The 20,455-nt window shown below is 32.7% G+C and overlaps 5 protein-coding genes across 5 annotated transcripts; 2 read left to right on the top strand and 3 right to left on the bottom strand.

Annotated features, from left to right (window-relative positions):
• Positions 1-675: 675 nt before the first annotated feature.
• Positions 676-8,057, top strand: LOC140755921 (tether containing UBX domain for GLUT4). The gene is made up of 8 exons (XM_073091277.1): positions 676-880; positions 1,397-1,589; positions 1,910-2,129; positions 2,976-3,375; positions 3,459-3,653; positions 4,198-4,360; positions 6,154-6,337; positions 7,292-8,057. The coding sequence occupies exons 1-8, from the start codon at positions 800-802 to the stop codon at positions 7,389-7,391; spliced, it is 1,536 nt and encodes a 511-aa protein (XP_072947378.1). The 5' UTR covers positions 676-799; the 3' UTR covers positions 7,392-8,057.
• Positions 8,058-8,954: 897 nt separating this feature from the next.
• Positions 8,955-11,078, bottom strand: ZC3H3 (zinc finger CCCH domain-containing protein 3). The gene has a single exon (XM_073091736.1). The coding sequence runs from the start codon at positions 11,076-11,078 to the stop codon at positions 9,777-9,779; it is 1,302 nt and encodes a 433-aa protein (XP_072947837.1). The 3' UTR covers positions 8,955-9,776.
• Positions 11,079-11,099: 21 nt separating this feature from the next.
• LOC140756261 (U6 snRNA phosphodiesterase 1) lies at positions 11,100-13,367 on the bottom strand. The gene is made up of 5 exons (XM_073091738.1): positions 13,122-13,367; positions 12,482-12,624; positions 12,045-12,228; positions 11,365-11,527; positions 11,100-11,282 (listed from the first exon to the last, which is right to left on the bottom strand). The coding sequence occupies exons 1-5, from the start codon at positions 13,205-13,207 to the stop codon at positions 11,100-11,102; spliced, it is 759 nt and encodes a 252-aa protein (XP_072947839.1). The 5' UTR covers positions 13,208-13,367.
• A 1,255-nt stretch (positions 13,368-14,622) lies between these two features.
• On the top strand, positions 14,623-17,849 carry Dhrs4 (Dehydrogenase/reductase 4). The gene is made up of 6 exons (XM_073091737.1): positions 14,623-14,831; positions 15,751-15,928; positions 16,223-16,300; positions 16,438-16,584; positions 16,754-16,888; positions 17,421-17,849. The coding sequence occupies exons 1-6, from the start codon at positions 14,689-14,691 to the stop codon at positions 17,589-17,591; spliced, it is 852 nt and encodes a 283-aa protein (XP_072947838.1). The 5' UTR covers positions 14,623-14,688; the 3' UTR covers positions 17,592-17,849.
• On the bottom strand, positions 17,838-20,275 carry ecd (ecdysoneless cell cycle regulator). Its single transcript, XM_073091734.1, has 3 exons — positions 19,961-20,275; positions 19,483-19,685; positions 17,838-19,212 (listed from the first exon to the last, which is right to left on the bottom strand). Exons 1-3 carry the CDS (start codon positions 20,151-20,153, stop codon positions 17,959-17,961), a joined length of 1,650 nt encoding a protein of 549 aa, XP_072947835.1. The 5' UTR covers positions 20,154-20,275; the 3' UTR covers positions 17,838-17,958.
• Positions 20,276-20,455: the final 180 nt, after the last annotated feature.

Raw genomic sequence — 20,455 nt, 5'->3', positions numbered from 1 at the left:
CCCGCACCATGCTAATATCGGCGAGCCTACGAGCCATGACTACCGTGAATCGTTTGACCCGTTTGAGCTGTTTGAATCGTTTGAGTCATTTGAGTCGCGTGAGTCACCAGATCCAACGACTCGCACAGTTCGCAACGCGGGTCGCGAGTCATTCAGCTCGTTCAGATCAAACAGATCAATTGAGTTAATTTGATCTGATCTGTGAGCCGATTCATGACTCCGGCTCAGTCTTATGACTCGCGATCTGATCTGCAGCTCCCGTGATTTGTTTGAGTTACCCATGTCTAGTTCTGAGTCTCCACATGGTCTCCACTAACATGTATATAATAATACTCTATGGAAATAACATAGCCTCGCCATGACATAACGGCCTCTTATTGGTTGGACTTGTATAGTAGACGCCGGGGTTGCCACTACGCTCTTCTATTTTTTTTAACTTTTAATAGATAGTAGTCGTTTTTTTATGAGATGTAGCAGATCTAGAAAAATGGATGGTCTCATCCAAATTCTGAAAATCTTATGAACTACCTTTGGGTGTTTTATATCTATAGTACTTCTTTGAAAGAGTATGTGTTTTATTCATATATATAGGACACCTTTGATTTAATTTATCATCTATATCATTTTGACATGCCTGTCACTTTGTATGACATTAATACATGACATTTGACAACTTCTACCGACTTGGTGATTTTAGTTCGATGACAGTACAAAATTTTTAAACTAAAATAGATAAAATTGAAATAAGTATTTGAAGTGTTTTAAGTTCAGATTTTATCGATTTATATAATCCAAAGTCATGTCTAGAGATATAATTATCCTTACTCCGAACGGTAGAAGAATTAAGGTTCAATGTACAGCTGACACCAATATCTTACAGGTAAACAAAAGTTTAAGGGTAATAAATACAATATTTATATATTGTTTATCACATCGATATAAGAAGGGTTCCTTAAATATTGTATATATGCTAAAGTAAATCCAATTCCAACAATCTTTATATATTTTCTATCAAATGTTTATGAATTTAAGAATATACATTTGATAACTCTTAAGTTCCTTTTATATAGAAATACCTTCATTTTCTGCGGTCTCATACTAAATATTTCTTATGATATTCGTACATATTGTATTGATAAATGTATACAGACATTAAATGTACATTTACTGCATACAAAATGTTTCAAATATTTAAGTTAAATGCAGGTTTTTTTGTATTTTTCTGGACTCATTTTGGAGTCATTTAAAATGAATTGAACTGGACTTAAAAGGACTATGATACATATTTATTATTAAGATCCAATGTTTATGTTCCTGTTATGATAGAGGCTAAGATATGCCTTAAAATGTTACTTTACTTTTACAAAAATATCATGATACAATGTGTATTTTATAGGTATTGGAAGATGTCTGTGTTAAGCAAGGATTCCAATCAGAAGAGTATGATCTAAAGCATCACAACAAAGTGCTGGATTTGACAACAACTGTCCGATTTTGTAACTTGCCTAACAAAGCCATGCTGGAAATGGTGGAAACTGAGAAGAAAAGAGTAGAGTCAAATGTTGTCATTGGTTTACATTTAGAAGATGGTAAGACTTAAATCTAGTAACTTAGTTTTGTACAAACAAGGTTTACTAATTTACATTTTAATATTTTTGTACAAGCATCCAATATGAGTGAAAGAGAATGAAATATTCTATGAAGTACTTATTTTATTATATTCTAAAGTTGCAAAGAATATATTTATAGATTATTATATTTTATTTACCCTTAAAATAATACAAGGCTCTTTGTAGATTTAATGAAAGCAATACTAAGATATGGAAGCAATAGTTGGATGTAATTGAATCTTATAATCTTTAGCATATGTATGTATATGTTTATAAAGTCATTCTTTTCTAATGTTAAGGTGAAAGAAAAACTGGTGATTTCCCTTCAAAAACAACATTATTTGATTTGATATCATCATTAGCTCCAAATCAGTTAGAAGCTTTGAAAAATCCAACAATTATGTACATGCGTCAGGAAGTGATTGGTATTGCTGCCCTTAAGGAAAAGACCCTTAGACAGTTGGGGTTACTTACTGGAAGGGCCATATTGAGGCTGTTGGATAAGGCAGAAGAAGCTATGTAAGTCTTAGTTTGTTATTATGTGGCACATTTTATCATGGTAAGCCTACTCCTACAAGTTATCCCTCTGCTGAGCAGCTGAGAGCTGGCTTTCCTTTCATAATATAGAAACCAGAGTGCACTTCATTTGATAGTAAGTGGCAATGGCTATCTGGGTTCCCTGATGGCCGTTGCCATCAAACCATAACTATATCTGTACATATGTACATATGTAATAAACTCCAGATATGGTTAGACTATAATCTGATGTTGCTACCACTGCTGTAGTTGCTAGCCTCAAAGACTAATGTCCAACACCACAGCCTTCAAATCAGAACTCAGCAGAGCTTAGCCAGTGGACCCTGTTGTTCCAAGACAGAAATAGATGTGACTATTGAAGCTCTAGACCATTGATTCCCAAAGTGGTCCAGGTGGACCCCCAGGGGTCCACGGGAGACTCACTGGGGGTCTACGTGGGAGTGAACAAAAAATGGTGGTCCACAAGATGTTAGTGGGGGTTCACGAAAATTGATCTACTTTTGATAGTAAAGAGCAAAAATATAAGCATAGTTGTTACCTATTTAAGTATGCCGTAGGGCCTACCTACCTTGTTTTACACAATTTTTATTTTTAATTTCTTGGCGACTTCAAGAATGTAGTAGAAGTGTAGTACAGTAGCAGGGGGTCCACCGAAACCAGTAAAATTTTGAAAGTGGTCCACGAGAAAAATAAGTGTGGGAACTACTGCTCTAGACTTAAAGTACAAAGTCCATTTTCAGAAGTCTATCCAGAGTTAAAAGGAAACCATAAGAGTTCCATAAGGATTGTGTGTATATTTTTCACTTAACAAAACCCTTCATGTTTCAGGCAAGCAAACGTTTCAACATTTTATCGACGACAACCTGATAAAGTATCTGATGGTACTAATAACACAGGTTCATCAGATCAATGCAAAAATCCCAAACCAGCTGATATTGATATGGCTGGACCATCTAATGTTGAGAAAAGCCATAATGTTGCAAAATTCGATCCCATTAAATTAATTAAAAATGAAGTCAGAAATGCTCATACAGAGAAAACAGAAGGAACAGTTAATAAACAAAATCAACCAAATGACACCAATAAAATGGATGTTGATGAGGTTCTTGAAGAAAAACCGAGGCATAGCCAAGACATTACTAAAACCAATAATACCAATAATGTGGTTCCTTGCAACACGCAAGAAAATCTTGAGAGGCGGCTAAAAATTGAAGATGAAGTGACATTTGTTGGTTCAATTTTTGATCTTCTGTAATTTAATTTCACTCTGAATAATATTACTAAATTACTTAATGTTTGACCTATTTGCAGTTGGGAACACATAAAGCCATAGTATTTATGCAACCTGATATAGTAGAAGAGGATGTATGTGATCTTCCAGACGATTTTTATGAACTGACAATAGAAGAAGTGAGAAAAATATACCACGAACTGCAACAAAAGCGCATAGAACTAGAGAACACACCCTTAATTACTGCTGATAAGAGAGAGGAACTTCAACTACAGGTTTGCGATTAATTTCCTACTAAGACGAAAAATAATAATCAATACATGAGCCTTCTGCCAAATAAACAAAAATGAATAGAATAAAATTGGACTTTGTATGTTTCGTAAAGTATAATTTCCATGTTTTCTTTGAGATGACAGTTTAACTTTATTCATTCATTCATTTTACTCTGGACTCGTTAATTTTATATGAAACTAGCTGACCCGACGAACATTGTGTTGCCTTATAAATAAAAAAATGTTAAGGGTGAACAACCCTTATCACTTAGAGGTATGAAAAATACATAGTAGCCGATTCTCAGCCGAGCAGTAATGCCCCGATGTCGCCAGTACGGCCCTTTTTATAGGACCGGCGCACGTGCACTTGTTTTCCTATTCAAAATGCAGGTAGTTTTACCTCAGGTGTTTAATTATTTCATTTTATAATAGGAGAACTGCCATATTTGCTCCGACATATAAGATTAATTTAATATAAAGAAGGTTAAGATTTGAAGGTAACATTAATGTTTTTGAAAGCTTATTTTCACTGTCAAATATTTTTCAGACATCACAACAGAAGATGAATATGTATAAAAATGTTGTTGTAAGAATACAATTTCCTGACAATATTATACTTCAAGGTGTGTTTACACCTACTAACACAATAGAAGATGTCACCAATTTTGTAAAAGAATATTTACAGCATCCAGAGGAACCTTTTAGAATATGTAAGTTATTGTTGGTAAAGTAAGTTGAGGTTATATTGGAATTGGGGTAAAGGTGTACGCCTGAAATTGTAGGCTAATTTTGACAACTTTTGAAAAATTGTCAACATTGTACATATTCCTCATTCTTATGGCAAGGTGTTTGGTGTCGCCAATTAAAAAAAAATGTGTCTAATTTAACCTACAATTAAAATCGTATAGTTTAATTCCAGTACCAATACTAAAATATGGAAAAATGAATATCAATTTTATTAGAAAATAGAACTGAAAATTGGCAAAGGACAATGCCCATGAAAGTATGGACCGCCGTCCAGAGTTGCATCAAATTGAAACTTGTCGTGGACGATGTATAATTAACCAAATACTACCACCAATAATTATTTTTTAGATCAGCACTCGGGTTTTGAAATTATTTACCGAAATGTTACATAACCTCAAAATCGAAAATATCCGACGATAGATTGATCAATCGATCGGCTTTAACTGATAGTATATAATGTAGTTCGATTAACATATTTCATTTACTTTTAAAGTAGTAGGTAAAAAAAACCTAATATGATCCTAAAAACCTAAAATAATCTATTCCGAGTATAAAATACCGCCATAATTTTTAAGCACAACAAATCAACATTTCGTCTTATTTTATCTTAAATGGAATCCCCTGTTCAAAGAAACTATTCTGATCGACAAATTATGTAAAAAATCAAAAAATAATTTTAATATTACTTTCATTTTGACGCATGACAAAATCAGTACCAAGAATGGGCATTCTCCTTTTATCATAGCAATTGAAAGTATTTTTGGTATATGTGTATTATATTCCTACAAGTTACATTTAATTATTTACAATATTAACGTAATAAAAAAAGTACAAAATAATATATGAAACAGGCTATAAAAATACTTATAATAAAATAGTTAAAAATAATAAGCTTCATCCAAATTGTTGTCTCTTGGAAGAGTCCCCAAAACGCTGGCGACATTACCTCGCTGAATAGCAAAGCTAATTCTTTGCCCGAGGTAAGCGCCAGCCCTTTGGTCGTGGGTGCACTCGATCAAACGCCTTGAAAGGTGTTTAAAAAAAGATCGAGCGTCAGAACCCCACGGCCCCATCGTCTCTACACCAAACGGCAGAAATATATAGTCTCGACTGAGACTAGCATATTTCTGCAGTTTGCGTATTTCCGCATCGGTAGCCACAACACCAGCTGCCCTAGAAGATAGTTGGAGATGGGATGGTGCCATTGTGTCGACACACGTTGCATCCCACACAAGACACCTCCCATTCTTCCAAGGAATTAAAGTCAAGCCGTCAGGCCTCTTACCATCGTCTCGTACAACACCGTTCGGCTCTAATTGTGCCGGTACGTTGACGGTAGCAAGAGCCCTGCGGATGACATCATTAAGGGCAGCATGGCGTGATTGGCGACCGGCGCTACGACGACAAGATAGGCCGTGGTGTCCCAAATGGTCTACCTGAACTCCACAAGGGCAACAATGTGGATGAATTAAAGGTAAACCTAGTCGCAAGCCGATAGCAATGGTAAATGATGTATTGTCTAACACTGACCCTAAGTTGTTGGACGGTGTTGCAAGCCAAAATCCTGATTCCTTAACAGAAACGGCCAGGAGACGAGCACGCTCAGCAGAACTGACACTTGAGTTTACCAATGAGGTGTGTGTTATTCTGCAAAGCGGCTCGTCCCAAAGCCTTTGCACATTCAGATCTACAGGTAGAGATACACCTGGGCAAGCTGTGTGTGTATTATATTTGTGTTATTATTTCTTTACAATAGTCACAACACCACTAAAGGAATCGCTAGACCCACAAACGACGTTATTGGCTGCGAGATTTGTTCCATGCGTCCATATGCATTTCAAATGGCTCAATGACAATTCAAATCGTCAGTATCTCAAAGATGAAGTATATTCTAAGAAAACATCCAGTGACGCAGCCAGTATTTTAGCATCAAAATATAGGTAAGATCTCTGTTAATAGTAATTGGTATATTCCTGGCTTTTTTATTTATAATAAAGCGTCGTTAAAACAAGGTTCTGAAGGTGGTAGAACATTTTGTGGTTCGACCCGGCGCCACCACCGCCACACCTATTTCTGCCTCATAACAGCAGTGTTAAACGCTGCTCTATTCTGGTTTGAAGGGTGTGGTAAGGGAGACATACTTTTCCGAAGCGTTCCAGCTTAATCCTCAGGGGTAGCGACGCATCTGTGGCCGACCTGAGGTAGGAAAATCTAATCCTATCTGGGGTTGATTGATGATTAACAGGTGGACTGCTTGTCTGCTATTCCTATATTTAAAAAAAGCGTAGTAAAAACAACAAAGGACTTTAAGCTATACTTTATATTAAATAGTCCAAAGAATTACACATATGAGCATTAAAATATTCAATTATCACTCTGTTGCTTTGCTTTATAATTAGATGTTTTCCTGCTAAACTTATTCATTACTAGTTTTTGCCCGCGGCTTCGCCCGCGTTAATAAATATAACATACTAACATACATAAAACTGAAAATTCGTACCTTCAACTTTGCTAAAGATCATCACTTGATCAAATGCATAGTTTACGATTCAATCCTTACTAATATCGAATAAAATAATCGACTTTTTTGGTCCAAGAGATCGATTCTCCAATTAATGGATCTTAGATCGTCATCCCTAGTTCCCGTGGGATTTCCGGGATAAAAACTATCCTATGTCCTTTCTCGGGTCTCAGACTATCTTTGTACAAAATTTCATTAAAATCGGTTCAGTAGTTTAGGCGTGAAGAAGAGACAACCAGACAGACAGACAGACAGACAGACAGAGTTACTTTCGGATTTATAATATTAGTAAGGATAATGACATGAAATATTTGATATTTCTGAATTACAAATAACATTTAGGTCTATTTATTCATACGGTATTTATTTTCAGAGCACCTAGTAGAAGAAGATTAGATGACGGCAACACGTCTCAGAAACCAAATTCAGGGAACAAGTCTAAACCAAGCAAAGTGCCAAAATGGTTCAAATAACAAACATTGGCTTTATTTTTTTTCGCACATCTAGCTGATAGTAACTGTTAACAGACTAATGACTAGACGATGGCTAATCGAGATGTAGCCTTCAGTTACTCTGTAAACTATGCACGCTGGTGAACATATGGACAGAAGTGATTTCTAGTTGTTCACCCAACTTTTTTCTTCATCATTGCATAAAATCAAATATTTGCTTAATTTTAGACACGCCTGTAAGTAAATAAAGCAGAAAATATTTTAAATGAAGAATTTAAAATCGTTCTATATTCCTTACACGAATTGATTTATGTGGTTATTTAATTTTATGCTTTTACCTTGTTTTTTCTTTTTAAAGTACTCTAGCAAAGGCTGTCGTGTTTAGAAAAGACCAAAAATGTATTGAAGGAGGTTTTGAATTCAGAAAAACTGTGTTACTCATATTGATACGAGATCTTGTGACATCTTCACAGCAATAGTATTTCGAAATTAATATCTTGGAAAAACAATCGCAGTACATTATCGGTCACGTCACCGACATGTGTAGAGTAGATAACTAGTAAATTACATAGAAAATACTAGCCCTCAACGTTAATATGATAATTATTTTATATACAATGTAATTAAAGTAAGGCAAGTTTGTTTTAAATTTGTTATATGTTTTTAATACAAGTGGTGATTACATTACTGTGACTTTTAATTATTATTTTTCTTGTACCTTTAACGCCCATTATTGATATTCAATCATCTAATGTTTTGTCTACGAAAGATCGACATTTGACAATTTCTTCATACTAGACATTGTCAAATTCGAATCTTCAGTAAGTATGAATAGACTATTAACAATTCGCGAGTCATCAGATCCTCACGCTCATCCTCATCGTTTCGTAAATATATTTACTGTCATGTAAGTCACACGCATCTACAGAATGATAGGATGCAAGTAACGCACATACGTATCAGAACAACACGTTCTCAAACCCGCGTGATAAGAAAATTGCTATGGATGCGCCGAATATTCGTTTGGTATTCGGTATTCGGCGTATTCGGCATCCTGTTTGCTATTTTTATTCGGCCGAATTATTCGGTTTTAGTACCGAATATGTTCGGTTCGAGTATTTCTATTTTCTTGTATACACGACATTATACAGGACTAAAACACAAAACTTCTTATATAAGATTTATGTAAAATCTAAGTATATATATAAGTCAAACTCAAATCATATGAAGAATATGTTGAATAAAGCTAATAAATTAAAGCAATTAAACTTCAAATCAACATTTATTTTGAAACCTCAAGTCAACACAACAATAGTTAGTATAGTCAACATTTATTTTAAACCTAAAATCAGTATTCATTTTTAAAACTCAAATCAACATTTTAAAGGGTGAATGAACACATATAACTGGCAAATTGACAATGAAGAAATGGTAAACCGAATAATTCGGCCGAATATTCGGTTCGGTAAAGGTTAACCGAATATTATTTGGTATTCGGTTATTCGGTGAAACCACTATTCGGCGCATCTCTAAAAATTGCCCTTAGGACGCATAATTAAACACACTTAAAAAAGAACTTCATACTCTAAGAAGAAGGTATATTTATTTACTTTAAAACATGAATAACAACATTAGGATAGTACAAAAATAATTACTCCTCTAAATACATAGGTAATATGTATAAATAACATTAACAATAAATTACATTACTTTGATGACATTGGACAATTCAACATTATTTTACATAAAAAATATAAGAATTAAGTATCAGATATTTGATATTTTTCTTATTTCTTTATTTATTAACGTAAATTGCCATACTGACGTGGACGTCGCGGCGCCGTTTACCTTTTTTCCTTTTAAAAACAATGGTATAAAATAGGTTTCTCAAATGAATTCCTGTAAAAGTTCTTCCGTCCAGTAAACGCGAGGTATTCCAATAAATTGCGAAGTACAGAAGGAACATGCAGCAGCATGACAAATAACTACTTATAAACTATCTGGCAATTACAAATTACAATTCAATCATAATAAAAAAAATATACATAAGGAAATAAGAGCAAATGAGATTCTCTCATATAGATTATTACATAATCTATTAAGTTTTAAACTTATTATTATTACATTAAATTGATTACCAATGCCACAACAAAAACGAATTCTTCGAGTGAAATGCGTTTTACTTGAAAAATAGTAATTATATGGTAATTAAAGAATTTTTTTACTAATCTGTTTCCATTAAGAGGGAAAAATGTTTCAGCTTTACACACAAATGTACTTCATAAGAATAGCATTACTGAAATTACTGTTAATATTATGAAAAATTTTAAAATTTCGTAAACTACAATGAATCTATTGGAATTTAACGCGAAGTGTTATTCAAAACAATTGATCAATTACTTATTTTTACAATTGTATGAACGATGGCAAGGTGCCTAATTTACATCGTGTTGGTTTTAAAACCTCACATATCTCATCTTCTTTTCGCAAATCTTCCTTAAAATATCTACAATCAACATCTTCTTTTTGTTGTTTATCTTTAGAATTACTTGGTTGTATTTTTTCAACTTTTCTACATTGAATTTGTGCAGTTACCCTTTTAGATTGAATAATTTTGATTGATTTAGAAATGTTTAATTTATTACTCTTATTTAATTTATGTTTATTAAAAGTGTTAACTAAACGTTTACTATTAGTGCTTTTGTTGGAAGATGGTGTAACATGCCTATGAACACACATATCACCTTTATCACAGTATCCTTTAAGAAAATCAAGGCAAATCTTAGATTTTTCACTTAATTTCACATGTAAATATGGACAATCTTCCTTCGTACACATGCCTTTCAAATAAAAGTAGCATGTAGGCATCTTCTTAGATGATAGCTCATGTGATAAAAGGCAATCTTTGTCATGACAAATCCCCTTCATAAATTTTCGGCACACAGAAACGTGCTTTCTATCATGTAAGTATTCACAAGTACCATACAAGTTTCTTAAACATTTACCATATTTAATAAATAGACGACACGGGATATTATTTTTCTTTCTTATACCATTTTGAACTTTGAGTTTCATATGTAAATTTAAATCGACAGACCTCCTGATTTTCAAAGGATTTGGTTTTGGTAGCAATTTAACGGGTGTACTTGTCGTTGGCACAATATCATGTCTAATAAATTTGAATTTATTCCCTTTAGTATGTGTGTGTTTAGCCACTGAAACATTTTTAACAATTTGTAGATTATTTTTAAAATTACGAAGTGGTATGGATTTGTACTTGCTTATTTTAATGGTACAGGTCTCCTGAATACGCCTTTCAGTCTCAATAAGTTTACAGTCATTGTTTCTTATTAAACTATATCTAGATTTACTTGAGGGGCGTGGTGGGATTGTTACAGGTGGTTTACTATTATCAATTAAAGGGTTAGTAGAATTGACATATCCATTATTCAAGGAGCTAGTAGGTACTCCAACTTGTATGTTATCACTTTTAATTTCCAGTTTGGCTTCTGGAGTTGATTTTATGAAATTGGGATTCACATATATTTTTCTATTTAGATTAACATTTGGCTGTAAATTAGGTAGTTGTGTAAAATTAGGATTAAGGTGAAAATAATTGTTCATATACCAAGGATTTGTGACACTAACTGCCTTAGTCACTCTATTAAAATTAGGATTGATGTATACCCTATTAATGTTTGTATCCATGACTGTTTCTAGAAACAATTTTTACGAAAGAGAAAATTGAAAATATTTATTTCCAATCTGGCATTGAACTCTATCTATTAAAACTGCCCTTAGATTATTTTCAATCTCTTTCGCCAGAATACGGTTTAGTTGATCTAAAATACCTTCGAAATTTGATTTCTTGTTACCATTCACCCATAAAATGCTGCTATGAAATGATGGTTCCTGAAAATTTGATACCAATATGTAAAAAAAAAGCTGTTTTATTTGACACAAGAATTACTATTTAGTAATAAAATTAACTGACCTTATAGAATGGTTGTAATTTAAATTCTTTAAGAACCTCATCAACTTTTTTGGAAATTCTTAATAAATATCTTTTACTGAAATGGTCTGCCTTCAGTGCAATAAATGTGCGAGTGTTATCATCATTAGAATACAGCTCTATGGCATCAAACTGTAAATCAAAACTGAAAAGAAAGTGCTATGGTAAGATCTTAAAACTATCAATATGTAACATCAAATTTTAACATAAATTTCAATACATGGCATATACTATATAATGGCCAGTTAAAAAAAAAAACAAATTACCTTGAAATTTTAATCATAATCATATTAGTTTTACTTAAACTTTATCTGATTTGAATGCATATGCATATGAGAACAGCACAGCAAATGTGTATCCGCATTTGCTTTGAAACATTACACAGCATAACCTCATAACAGCAGTGTTATGGTTTGAAGAGTGTGGTAAGGGAGACATACTTATCGGAGGTGTTCCTGCCTAGGCCTCAGGGGTAGAGGCGCATCTGTGGCCAACCTCATGTAGGAATATCTAATCCTATCTGGGGTTGATTACGGAAGTCCATAGGCAGCACTAGCCACTTACCAATGGGGTGGACTGCATGCTTGTCTCTCATTCTACTATATTATAAAAAAAAGCATAATGAATTCAATTTCAAATATGGGTTTTTATGAATATTTTACCTGTCAATGTTGTTAAGAGCTGTTTGTAGTGTTGTGGTAAATGTTGTAATGAGATGATATTGCAACACCACAGTTCTAGACAGACTTAAATGTATGTTATCACAAATCTGACATGATTTATCAACACTGAGCACTAAGTCCTTTAATTTATTTATCAAATGTAACACAGCATCCTCTTGTGGATCTGAAAAATGCAAATAATTTTATATGAACAACAAATAGATGAGTAGAAAATGAATAAAAAATATATAATAAATAAGTAATTTTATGATTATTATGGTCCCATCCCAAGCATTAGGCAAATATTAGTTATTTTATATATTAAATATTTAAACAATAAAATCTTTAAATATACTGAGTAAATATAGTACATATTTGTTTTCATGGAAATATGCTATATTTTCTATTCTAGTACTAATAAACAGAAAAAAAATTACATTTAACATATACAAATGTTGCCCAGTTGCCTCTAACATGTGGAAAAGACCTTATTCGACCAGCATGCAGTGTAGGATCATCTTTATGTTCTTCTGTTAGTACAGTGGACACTTTACTCAGGTTAGGGGGTGGTAACTTTAGCCTAAAACAAATATGTTGATTAAATATCAAATAAATGAGGTTTAGTAAATGATCATACAAATTATTTCATTTCATACATTTTTTCAATGTGGTTCAGCCATTTCATATCATAGTATTTATGTTGGTTTCATATAAAAATAGATCAGTAATTACTAAGTGGCTGACATTTTTTTGTACAGAAAATACAGTTAAACAAATTTGAATTAAGAAAACCTATATACAGTTTTTTACGTTTAAGAGACTACACGTTAATTAACAGAAACTTCACCTCGAGGAAATCGATTCAACAAGTGCAAACAATTCAACTATAACAGTGAAACTTAGACCTTATGTTTAGCTTCTTAAGCACAATCAAAACATTTTGTTCTTGTTTAAAACTAGAAGGCACTAACATATGGAGGTTGTTATGCGAATGTGTAGAATTTCACAATTCTTAAGTACTTGCAAAACCATGAAGCTTTTAAGCAAGGTTAAAGGGAAACAACAAAAATATCTTACTTTTTTGATGTAATCTCTTCACATGGAGAATCACTGTCTTCTGAGGATATGTCACCGTAATCACGAATAAATGACAAAGCCGACATTAGCTTCTTATAAGCTTAAGTACTTAAACTGTAAATATTATGAAAATTAATTATTTCACATCAATCCTAATTTATCCAGAGAAGGAAAATTATTCTTTATTTCTTAAAATTCTCTTCGACCTCGCAAACACAGATTAAATCAAAAGTCAAACTGTCAAATGTATACTCAGACATAGATTAACAATGTAAAATAATATATACGTAAACGTCAAACGGATTGCAGTAACGGTAGACTAAAAAAATATCTATTAGAATTTATTTTTCGTACTAAGGTACTAATCTTGCAAGAAATGCCTAGCAAAACGAGGAAAAAATAATAAATTAATAACCCTTAATTGACAAAGTTCAAGGTGGAATGTACAGTGATTTATTTTTATTTGGTTTCAATAGTTGAACTATTATGTTCTCGTACTTCGTGTACATAACTTGGCTAGTAAATATTGCAAGTACGTATATCAGATTTTTTGTGTTATTACTATACTCGTACGTATGGTATCATTTTACTAATCTAAGGTCGTGTCATATCATTTTTTCAATTTTTTTTTGTAATATTTTCACTTCTAGCACGTGTACATTGAGTTACATACATGAAGAAATCAATGTCAGGTGCATTGCTACTACTGAAGACTAAGATATAAGTTAGCCAGTATCCACAAAACTACCGAAACAGTCTCACTAGTTCAGTAATTGACCTATTTGAATTACAGGGAATGATTTTCAGCTTTAGTATCTGAGATTTGTGGGCGCACTTTATAGTTGTTTCTGAGAGAAGGACATGGACAGTGTAGGTTTCAACCCGATGGACGATGATTGGCTATAACATTTATCCCATCAAGGGTCCTCCTCAACACTCTTTATAATAGACACATCGATGCCGCCACGCCTCCAGATGGTATCTTCGAATATTTTCTTTTGCTCTCCATCACCAAGGTTCGTTACATAACACAAGGTCCAAAATTCAGGAAAACACGGAATCCAAAATCATCAGTCCCACTAAATGCACTGATTTTCCTGGATCCCGGTAATCCAAACCAATCCAACCAAATCCTTACTTGCCATCAACGTCGAATTTCTAAAGATCATTAACTAGGGCCACCCTGGCAGGCATTTCAGCTTCGTCAAAATAGCAATATCACACGCAAATTCTTTCACGATTACAATTTTATCGTTTGTGTAATTTGCAACGCACGATCCGGTGAGCCGTTCAGAGATATCGGATCATGATGTATCATAGTTTTTAAGGCGGCGGAAAATTTAAAGCAACTGCACAATATAATTTATAATTATTCAAAATTGAGAATAATTAACGATTTCAGAAATTCTATTAAAAATTATACCCTATTTATGTAGGCTTTATGTTATCTGTTAAGTTTAACTCACGTATCGCCAGCGAATGAACATTGACCCTTATCATTAACTGATTATCATTAAAGTGTTGTGCGACTTATGTAGTACAGCCTTGATTAGACGATTTCAACAAAATGATTAATTTAAAAAAAATACTACCCAGTGCCGGCGCTATGAACGTCATGTCTCAGAGTTTGGCATCAGCTACGAGCTCTAAAAAATACCATAGTTCTAGATTAAAAGGAAAAGTGGCTGTTGTTACAGCTTCTACAGACGGGTGAGAAAATTCTGTGCTAATGTTTATTACATGTAATATTTTGTATCATGTCTTAAGAGCGACACCGCGACTTGTGTCAAGTTGAACTTTCATATCAAAGGCCATTTATGATATTTTTTTATTATGCTTTATTAGTAATATTCAATGATAAATAAACTTTTACACCTATTAAAAATATTTAAATTATTTGATCGTACTGGCCATAGATTAGTAGTACTGGCATTGTAAAAATTGTCTAAATAAAAAGGATAAGTAATAATCTTAATCTGAGGATTATAATTATTACAATGATTTGATTTTAAATCTTCGGTGTCAGTGAAAAAAATGTTGTAGACACTTTTTATATACACAGTTGAACAATTATTTAGATTTATATAATATTTATGCATAAAGATCAGCGGTAGGTACGCCACGGCTCGCGACTCTTTCATATAGTCAATGATAGTATTTGAAAATAATTATTTAAATAATCTATTCGGAATTGTTCTAAATAGACACGTTCACCAGTAATTTAGATTTGTATAATTATTAAGTTACGTTAGCGAATATATTTTTGGAAGCAGGCAACGGTTAATGAGGTTCGATGTTCGCGTACCCTTCCCGACAAAAAGGGGTAGTCAGCAAATTTATTAGTAACGCGCGGACCCCCGGGCTTTGAGGGTTGCGGGCCACATTTGGCCTATGAGTCGCGGATTGCCGACCGCTGGTCTACAAAACATTCGAAGATACTCGTACATAATCGGGGATTCTAATGTAATTTAACATTTACATTTGAATTTTAATACAATAAATGTTTTTAAATTAATTATTATAATTCATTCATAAGTATCTAAGTATTAATAAAATTATATAATTACTGAAAGGAAAATATATAAAGTAGGTAAATATCGTATTTTACAATGGGACAAATTCATTTCAGAATAGGATTTGCTATAGCTAAAAGATTAGGTGATGAAGGCGCATCTGTAGTTATAAGCAGCAGAAAGGAAGAAAACGTAAAAAAAGCTACCGAAAGTCTTCGCAAGGACGGAATTGCCGTGGAAGGAGTAGTTTGTCATGTGGGAAATAAAGATCAAAGGAAATTATTATTTGATACGGCAAGTATAACAAAGTATTTAATTTGCGATATCTGGTATAACTTACACAAGATAACGTATCAAGACACGTATTACTGTATCAAAAAAGCTAATACGCATCACGAAAAGAGCTAGCTATTATTAAACTACCTACAAATGTAAGGATTTATAGTATTAATAAAATAAAATTGCGGATAGGAATAAAATAGAATGTGGTCCACTGTCAGCAAAATCGAACACAAGACAAAAAATGCGTTTGAAGGTTCAAAAACAATGGATTTTTTTTATTAATCCTTTGAAAATTTCGTATTTCAGGCAAAAACTAAATTTGGCGGTCTAGATATTCTCGTGTCCAATGCTGCCGTTAATCCTGCTGTTTCCCCAATTCTGGAGGTAAATATCAATTTGAATTGTTTCACTAAAACAAATATATTTTTTCTACTTTAATATATTTGATTGGGTTATTATAATCGGGTTAGACGAATTGTATGTGTTTCTATATTTATTAATATAATTATTTTTTTCTTTAGACTGATGAAAAAGTATGGGACAAAATTTTTGAAATCAACGTGAAGTGTTCTTGGCTATTGGCCAAGGAGGCCTATCCGGAATTGGTCAAAAGGGGAGGTGGAAATATCGTATTCATATCATCAATCGCTGGTTACCAACCCATGGAGGTAAACAATATTTTACTACAAACTCAAGCCTATTGTTTGAACTATAATGTCCTAGTTCGCTAATAACAGATTGTAATAAAAACATCTGTTAATTATTAAAAACCTAAAAGTACATTTCATTTTATGCATCATTTTATACAACTTTTTAATTCCTTATTTGAATTTTCAGCCTCTAGGTACATACAGCGTGAGCAAAACGGTACTGTTGGGTCTGACGAAAACGATCGCTAGTGAGATTGTTCATGACAACATAAGAGTTAACTGCGTAGCTCCAGGAATTGTAGCTACAAAGTTTGCTTCAGCGGTAAATATTTAACCACATCTTATCTATTACTAACTAACCCCGCAAACTTTGTGTTGCCATATAAATAAAAAAGTGTTAAGGGTGAACAATCCTTATCACTTAGGGGTATGAAAAATACACAGTAGCCGATTCTCAGACCTACTGAATAGGCATATAAAATTTGGTGAAAATCAGTAGCCGTTTCGGAGAAGTACGGTAACTAACATTGTGACACGAGAATTTTATATATAAGATAAGGTTTTGCTGCAATTTGGGTTGTTATTACTTGTGTGTACACTACAGTATCAACATACACATCTACAAACATTATACTACTCGTACATTAACTATATTATCTATATCTTTTACCATCTAATATTTTTATTACATAAGTTTAATCTTTCTAGTAATAATAATACTACCTTGACGGTTGTGGCAAGCACAACCATTGTAACTTCAACCACCAAGGTTAAAGGTCAAGCCAAAAAACCATTACAACACAGATAATAGGTATTGTATTTACCTCCGTATATACCAAAATTACTGTTTATAGATAACATCTTCAGAAGCGGGTGCCGAGAGGAGTCTTTCAATAGTGCCCATGAAGAGGTTCGGTAAACCAGAGGAGATTGCAGGCGCAGTTGCCTTCCTCGTGTCTGACGATGCGAGCTACGTTACTGGCGAAACTATAGTGGTTGCCGGTGGAGCATATGCACACCTTTAATATACTGGAAAGACTAAAGCATTTTTATCATCATACTTCTTTTATTATATGGAGATGGCTGGTTGGATGTTCACATATTTATGTTAAAAACTATTTTTCATTTATTTTTATATTTGTTTTTTAGTTTACATTATCATTTTTTTATAATGGTTGTGTATTGAATTAATTGGGATTATTGGTACTTATATTAAGTGTACTTTGTATGGATAAGAATGTGGATATATAAAATATTTTAAGGAGAGTAAATAATGTTTTATATCAATTATTTTATTTCAAATAACCTTACATCCAACCATTTTACTTAAAATTACTCATTACAATTTTATATACAATGAACTACACAGTTCTTGTAGTGCATATTTAATTTTCAGTCATCATCTGAATCGGGTATGTCAGTATTACTTACAACAATATTTTTCAATATATTACTTGATGGACCTGAGATACCCTCTTCTTTGATACTTTGAAGCAAATTTTGAACAACATTTTCATCATTTGAGCTATTGATTCCAGTTTTTTTTAGTTTAGCTGCTAATTCTCTATCTAAGTCCTGCTCCATCATATCATCACTCTCCTCACCAAGATCACTATCAAGATTATCACCATTACTGTTTCCACTAGAAACAATATTTAACATATTCTGTATACTATTCATGAACTGTTCAGCATCAAATTCGATTTGGTTGTCTTCTTTTTCTTCCTCTTTCACATATTCTATGCCTTCAAAGTCAGATGTTTGGTTTAGGAAATTGGTCAAATCAGATCTTATTTGGGGGGTAATAGTATCAGTGCATTTTACAAGTTTCTTCCCATAGTGTGTGTTTAAAAAGGTGTTTAACTCATCTGGATTTATATTCAACCATTTGTCATCATCCTCTTCACATAAATCTGAATTATCTGTTTTCATTAATGACTCTTTGAGGATAATAAATTCTTCTTTATTCCGTATCTCATTGATCTCTTGACTATAATGTGATGTTAAAGGACATTCCATATTGGTAAAATATTTCTTTGCCTTTTCCAATAACTCATTATAATGTTTAGAGCCCTCAATATTGTTTTTGAAATATCCATTTTTTGTCAAACTATTAATAAATCTTTTGTATGCAGTTGAACTAAATATGTCTTCAGATAATTTGCTTGTTAAAATTTCATACCCACTTGCTAGTTTCCAGCCTAGGGTAGTTCTCTTATTTTGTGAACTTTGAGGACAGTTCCTAATCCTTGGTAGCTTTGAATGCATAAGCATAGCATAAAGGTATTTTGTGAATAAAATTGGAACTGTTATACAATTTTCTAACTTGATATTTTTTAAACATTTTGCATCTAAAATATCAAGATTACAATATGTGGTAACTATAGGAGAGACGAGCGATGGTTTTAATGTTAACAATGCCGCAATATCTACAGGCAAAGTAACAAGGGCCCTGTGGTGACTATCTTTAATCTTTTGAGGATAACTGCTTATTCTTCTCAAGATGGCATCCTGTATATTTTTAGTAGCTTTTGTTTCCTCACTTTTCTGTACAACTAACTTGATTGCATCTTGTAAATCTATATTTGACTCTAAATCAATAAGTTCAGGTGGTATTAAGTGAATGTTGCTTTGGTAAATAAACACCTGTAATGAAAAAATATAATAATCATTAATATAATCAAAGATACCTAATTTTTACATCAACTTTATATACCATTGAACTTTTTTTTAAATTTTCATACACTTTAAAACAAAGTGACAAAGAATCTCTCTAATACACATTACTTTGAAAAATCAGAAGAGCATGTTTAAGATTCATACCCAAAATTGAGACTCCCGAGTTCAAAACTACTAGGCTGTCACTGCTTACTTGTTAATTCAGACTAATACTTTTAAAAATTGAAAAAACCTTACCCTATTTTCAGTGGTTTCTGGATTTGCCCACGCAGGTAAGAAATCAGCAGCTTCTATGAGAAGGAAGTCTCCATCATTATCTGCTATTTGTACAACTAAATCAGTATAATGGCTTGTAATTTGTACTACAAGATATACAATAAACCATTCATCCTCAATGTTGTCTCCAAAACATGTTGTGCTCGTTAGGTGGGCTGGTATATCTGTAATGAATAAGAGTTTATTAAAGAAACGGTACTAAGTAGCCTGGAGGTGGGTGGTCAATGGTAAATTTAATTGCTGAATTTACAAACCAACCCAAATAATATCTAGAAAATACTACCTGAAGTCAGTCACAGATGTGTTGTTATGCCTGAGGCCTAAATTGGAATGCTTCATATAAATTATTTTTCTTACTGTGTGTGGTTATGTATATAAGAAACTTTTTTGCTTATCTAATCATACCTACTATATAAAAAAACAAACTACTTTTTTATACCTTCTTTATCTTTATCTTCAATTGAAACACAAAGTTTAAACTCATCTCTATGCCAAATGTAGTCTTGAGAAAGAGCTGCAATAAATTTATTTATTGATTCGCAAAGTTCATCATAGTTCTTAACCGTATCTGATACTGAAAAAAATGAGCACTGAATGGTGTCTTCGAACTCTGAATTTACGGACTTTTCCATTTTTTCTCTGAATATTCTGTTCCTGTAGAAGTTTTATGAAAAATAACCAAATTAAAAATTAACCAAATTTTTTTCGCGGTCTCTTCTTGTTTTTGTCAACTGTCAATGTCATAAATAAACATAAAATAATTTAGTGTTACCCTTAAATTAATTAGGTGTTGCCTAACTATCGATTTATTTTCAATATTATCAAGACCACAAAAACAAATGTGAGCCTAATTAAATCTTATATAAATGTACATAATATTAACATTTTATATATAATTTAACCTAAAGAACCTTATTCCTATTATGCGTTCTAT

This window comes from Epargyreus clarus, unplaced genomic scaffold (genome assembly GCF_041222505.1).
Source record: "Epargyreus clarus isolate Ecla_fem2 unplaced genomic scaffold, WU_Ecla_fem_2.2 ptg000034l, whole genome shotgun sequence".
NCBI lineage: Eukaryota > Metazoa > Arthropoda > Insecta > Lepidoptera > Hesperiidae > Epargyreus > Epargyreus clarus.
This window is presented reverse-complemented; position numbering and strand designations above follow the sequence as displayed.

What these genes read in the sequence shown, in the direction of transcription:
- LOC140755921 (XM_073091277.1), top strand. Translation starts at nt 800, where the DNA reads ATGTCTAGAGATATAATTATCCTTACTCCGAACGGTAGAAGAATTAAG. An exon ending in GATAAGGCAGAAGAAGCTAT is followed by an intron (nt 2,130 to 2,975) that starts GTAAGTCTTAGT and finishes TTCATGTTTCAG; the next exon opens with GCAAGCAAACGTTTCAACAT. An exon ending in ATTTTAGCATCAAAATATAG is followed by an intron (nt 6,338 to 7,291) that starts GTAAGATCTCTG and finishes ATTTATTTTCAG; the next exon opens with AGCACCTAGTAGAAGAAGAT.
- ZC3H3 (XM_073091736.1), bottom strand. Translation starts at nt 11,078, where the DNA reads ATGGATACAAACATTAATAGGGTATACATCAATCCTAATTTTAATAGA.
- LOC140756261 (XM_073091738.1), bottom strand. Translation starts at nt 13,207, where the DNA reads ATGTCGGCTTTGTCATTTATTCGTGATTACGGTGACATATCCTCAGAA. An exon ending in GAAGAGATTACATCAAAAAA is followed by an intron (nt 12,625 to 13,121) that starts GTAAGATATTTT and finishes TATTTGTTTTAG; the next exon opens with GCTAAAGTTACCACCCCCTA. An exon ending in GCTCTTAACAACATTGACAG is followed by an intron (nt 11,528 to 12,044) that starts GTAAAATATTCA and finishes CTTTCTTTTCAG; the next exon opens with TTTTGATTTACAGTTTGATG.
- Dhrs4 (XM_073091737.1), top strand. Translation starts at nt 14,689, where the DNA reads ATGATTAATTTAAAAAAAATACTACCCAGTGCCGGCGCTATGAACGTC. An exon ending in GGAAATTATTATTTGATACG is followed by an intron (nt 15,929 to 16,222) that starts GCAAGTATAACA and finishes TTCGTATTTCAG; the next exon opens with GCAAAAACTAAATTTGGCGG. An exon ending in CTGTTTCCCCAATTCTGGAG is followed by an intron (nt 16,301 to 16,437) that starts GTAAATATCAAT and finishes TTTTTTCTTTAG; the next exon opens with ACTGATGAAAAAGTATGGGA.
- ecd (XM_073091734.1), bottom strand. Translation starts at nt 20,153, where the DNA reads ATGGAAAAGTCCGTAAATTCAGAGTTCGAAGACACCATTCAGTGCTCA. An exon ending in TGAAGATAAAGATAAAGAAG is followed by an intron (nt 19,686 to 19,960) that starts GTATAAAAAAGT and finishes TATTCATTACAG; the next exon opens with ATATACCAGCCCACCTAACG. An exon ending in CAGAAACCACTGAAAATAGG is followed by an intron (nt 19,213 to 19,482) that starts GTAAGGTTTTTT and finishes TTTTCATTACAG; the next exon opens with GTGTTTATTTACCAAAGCAA.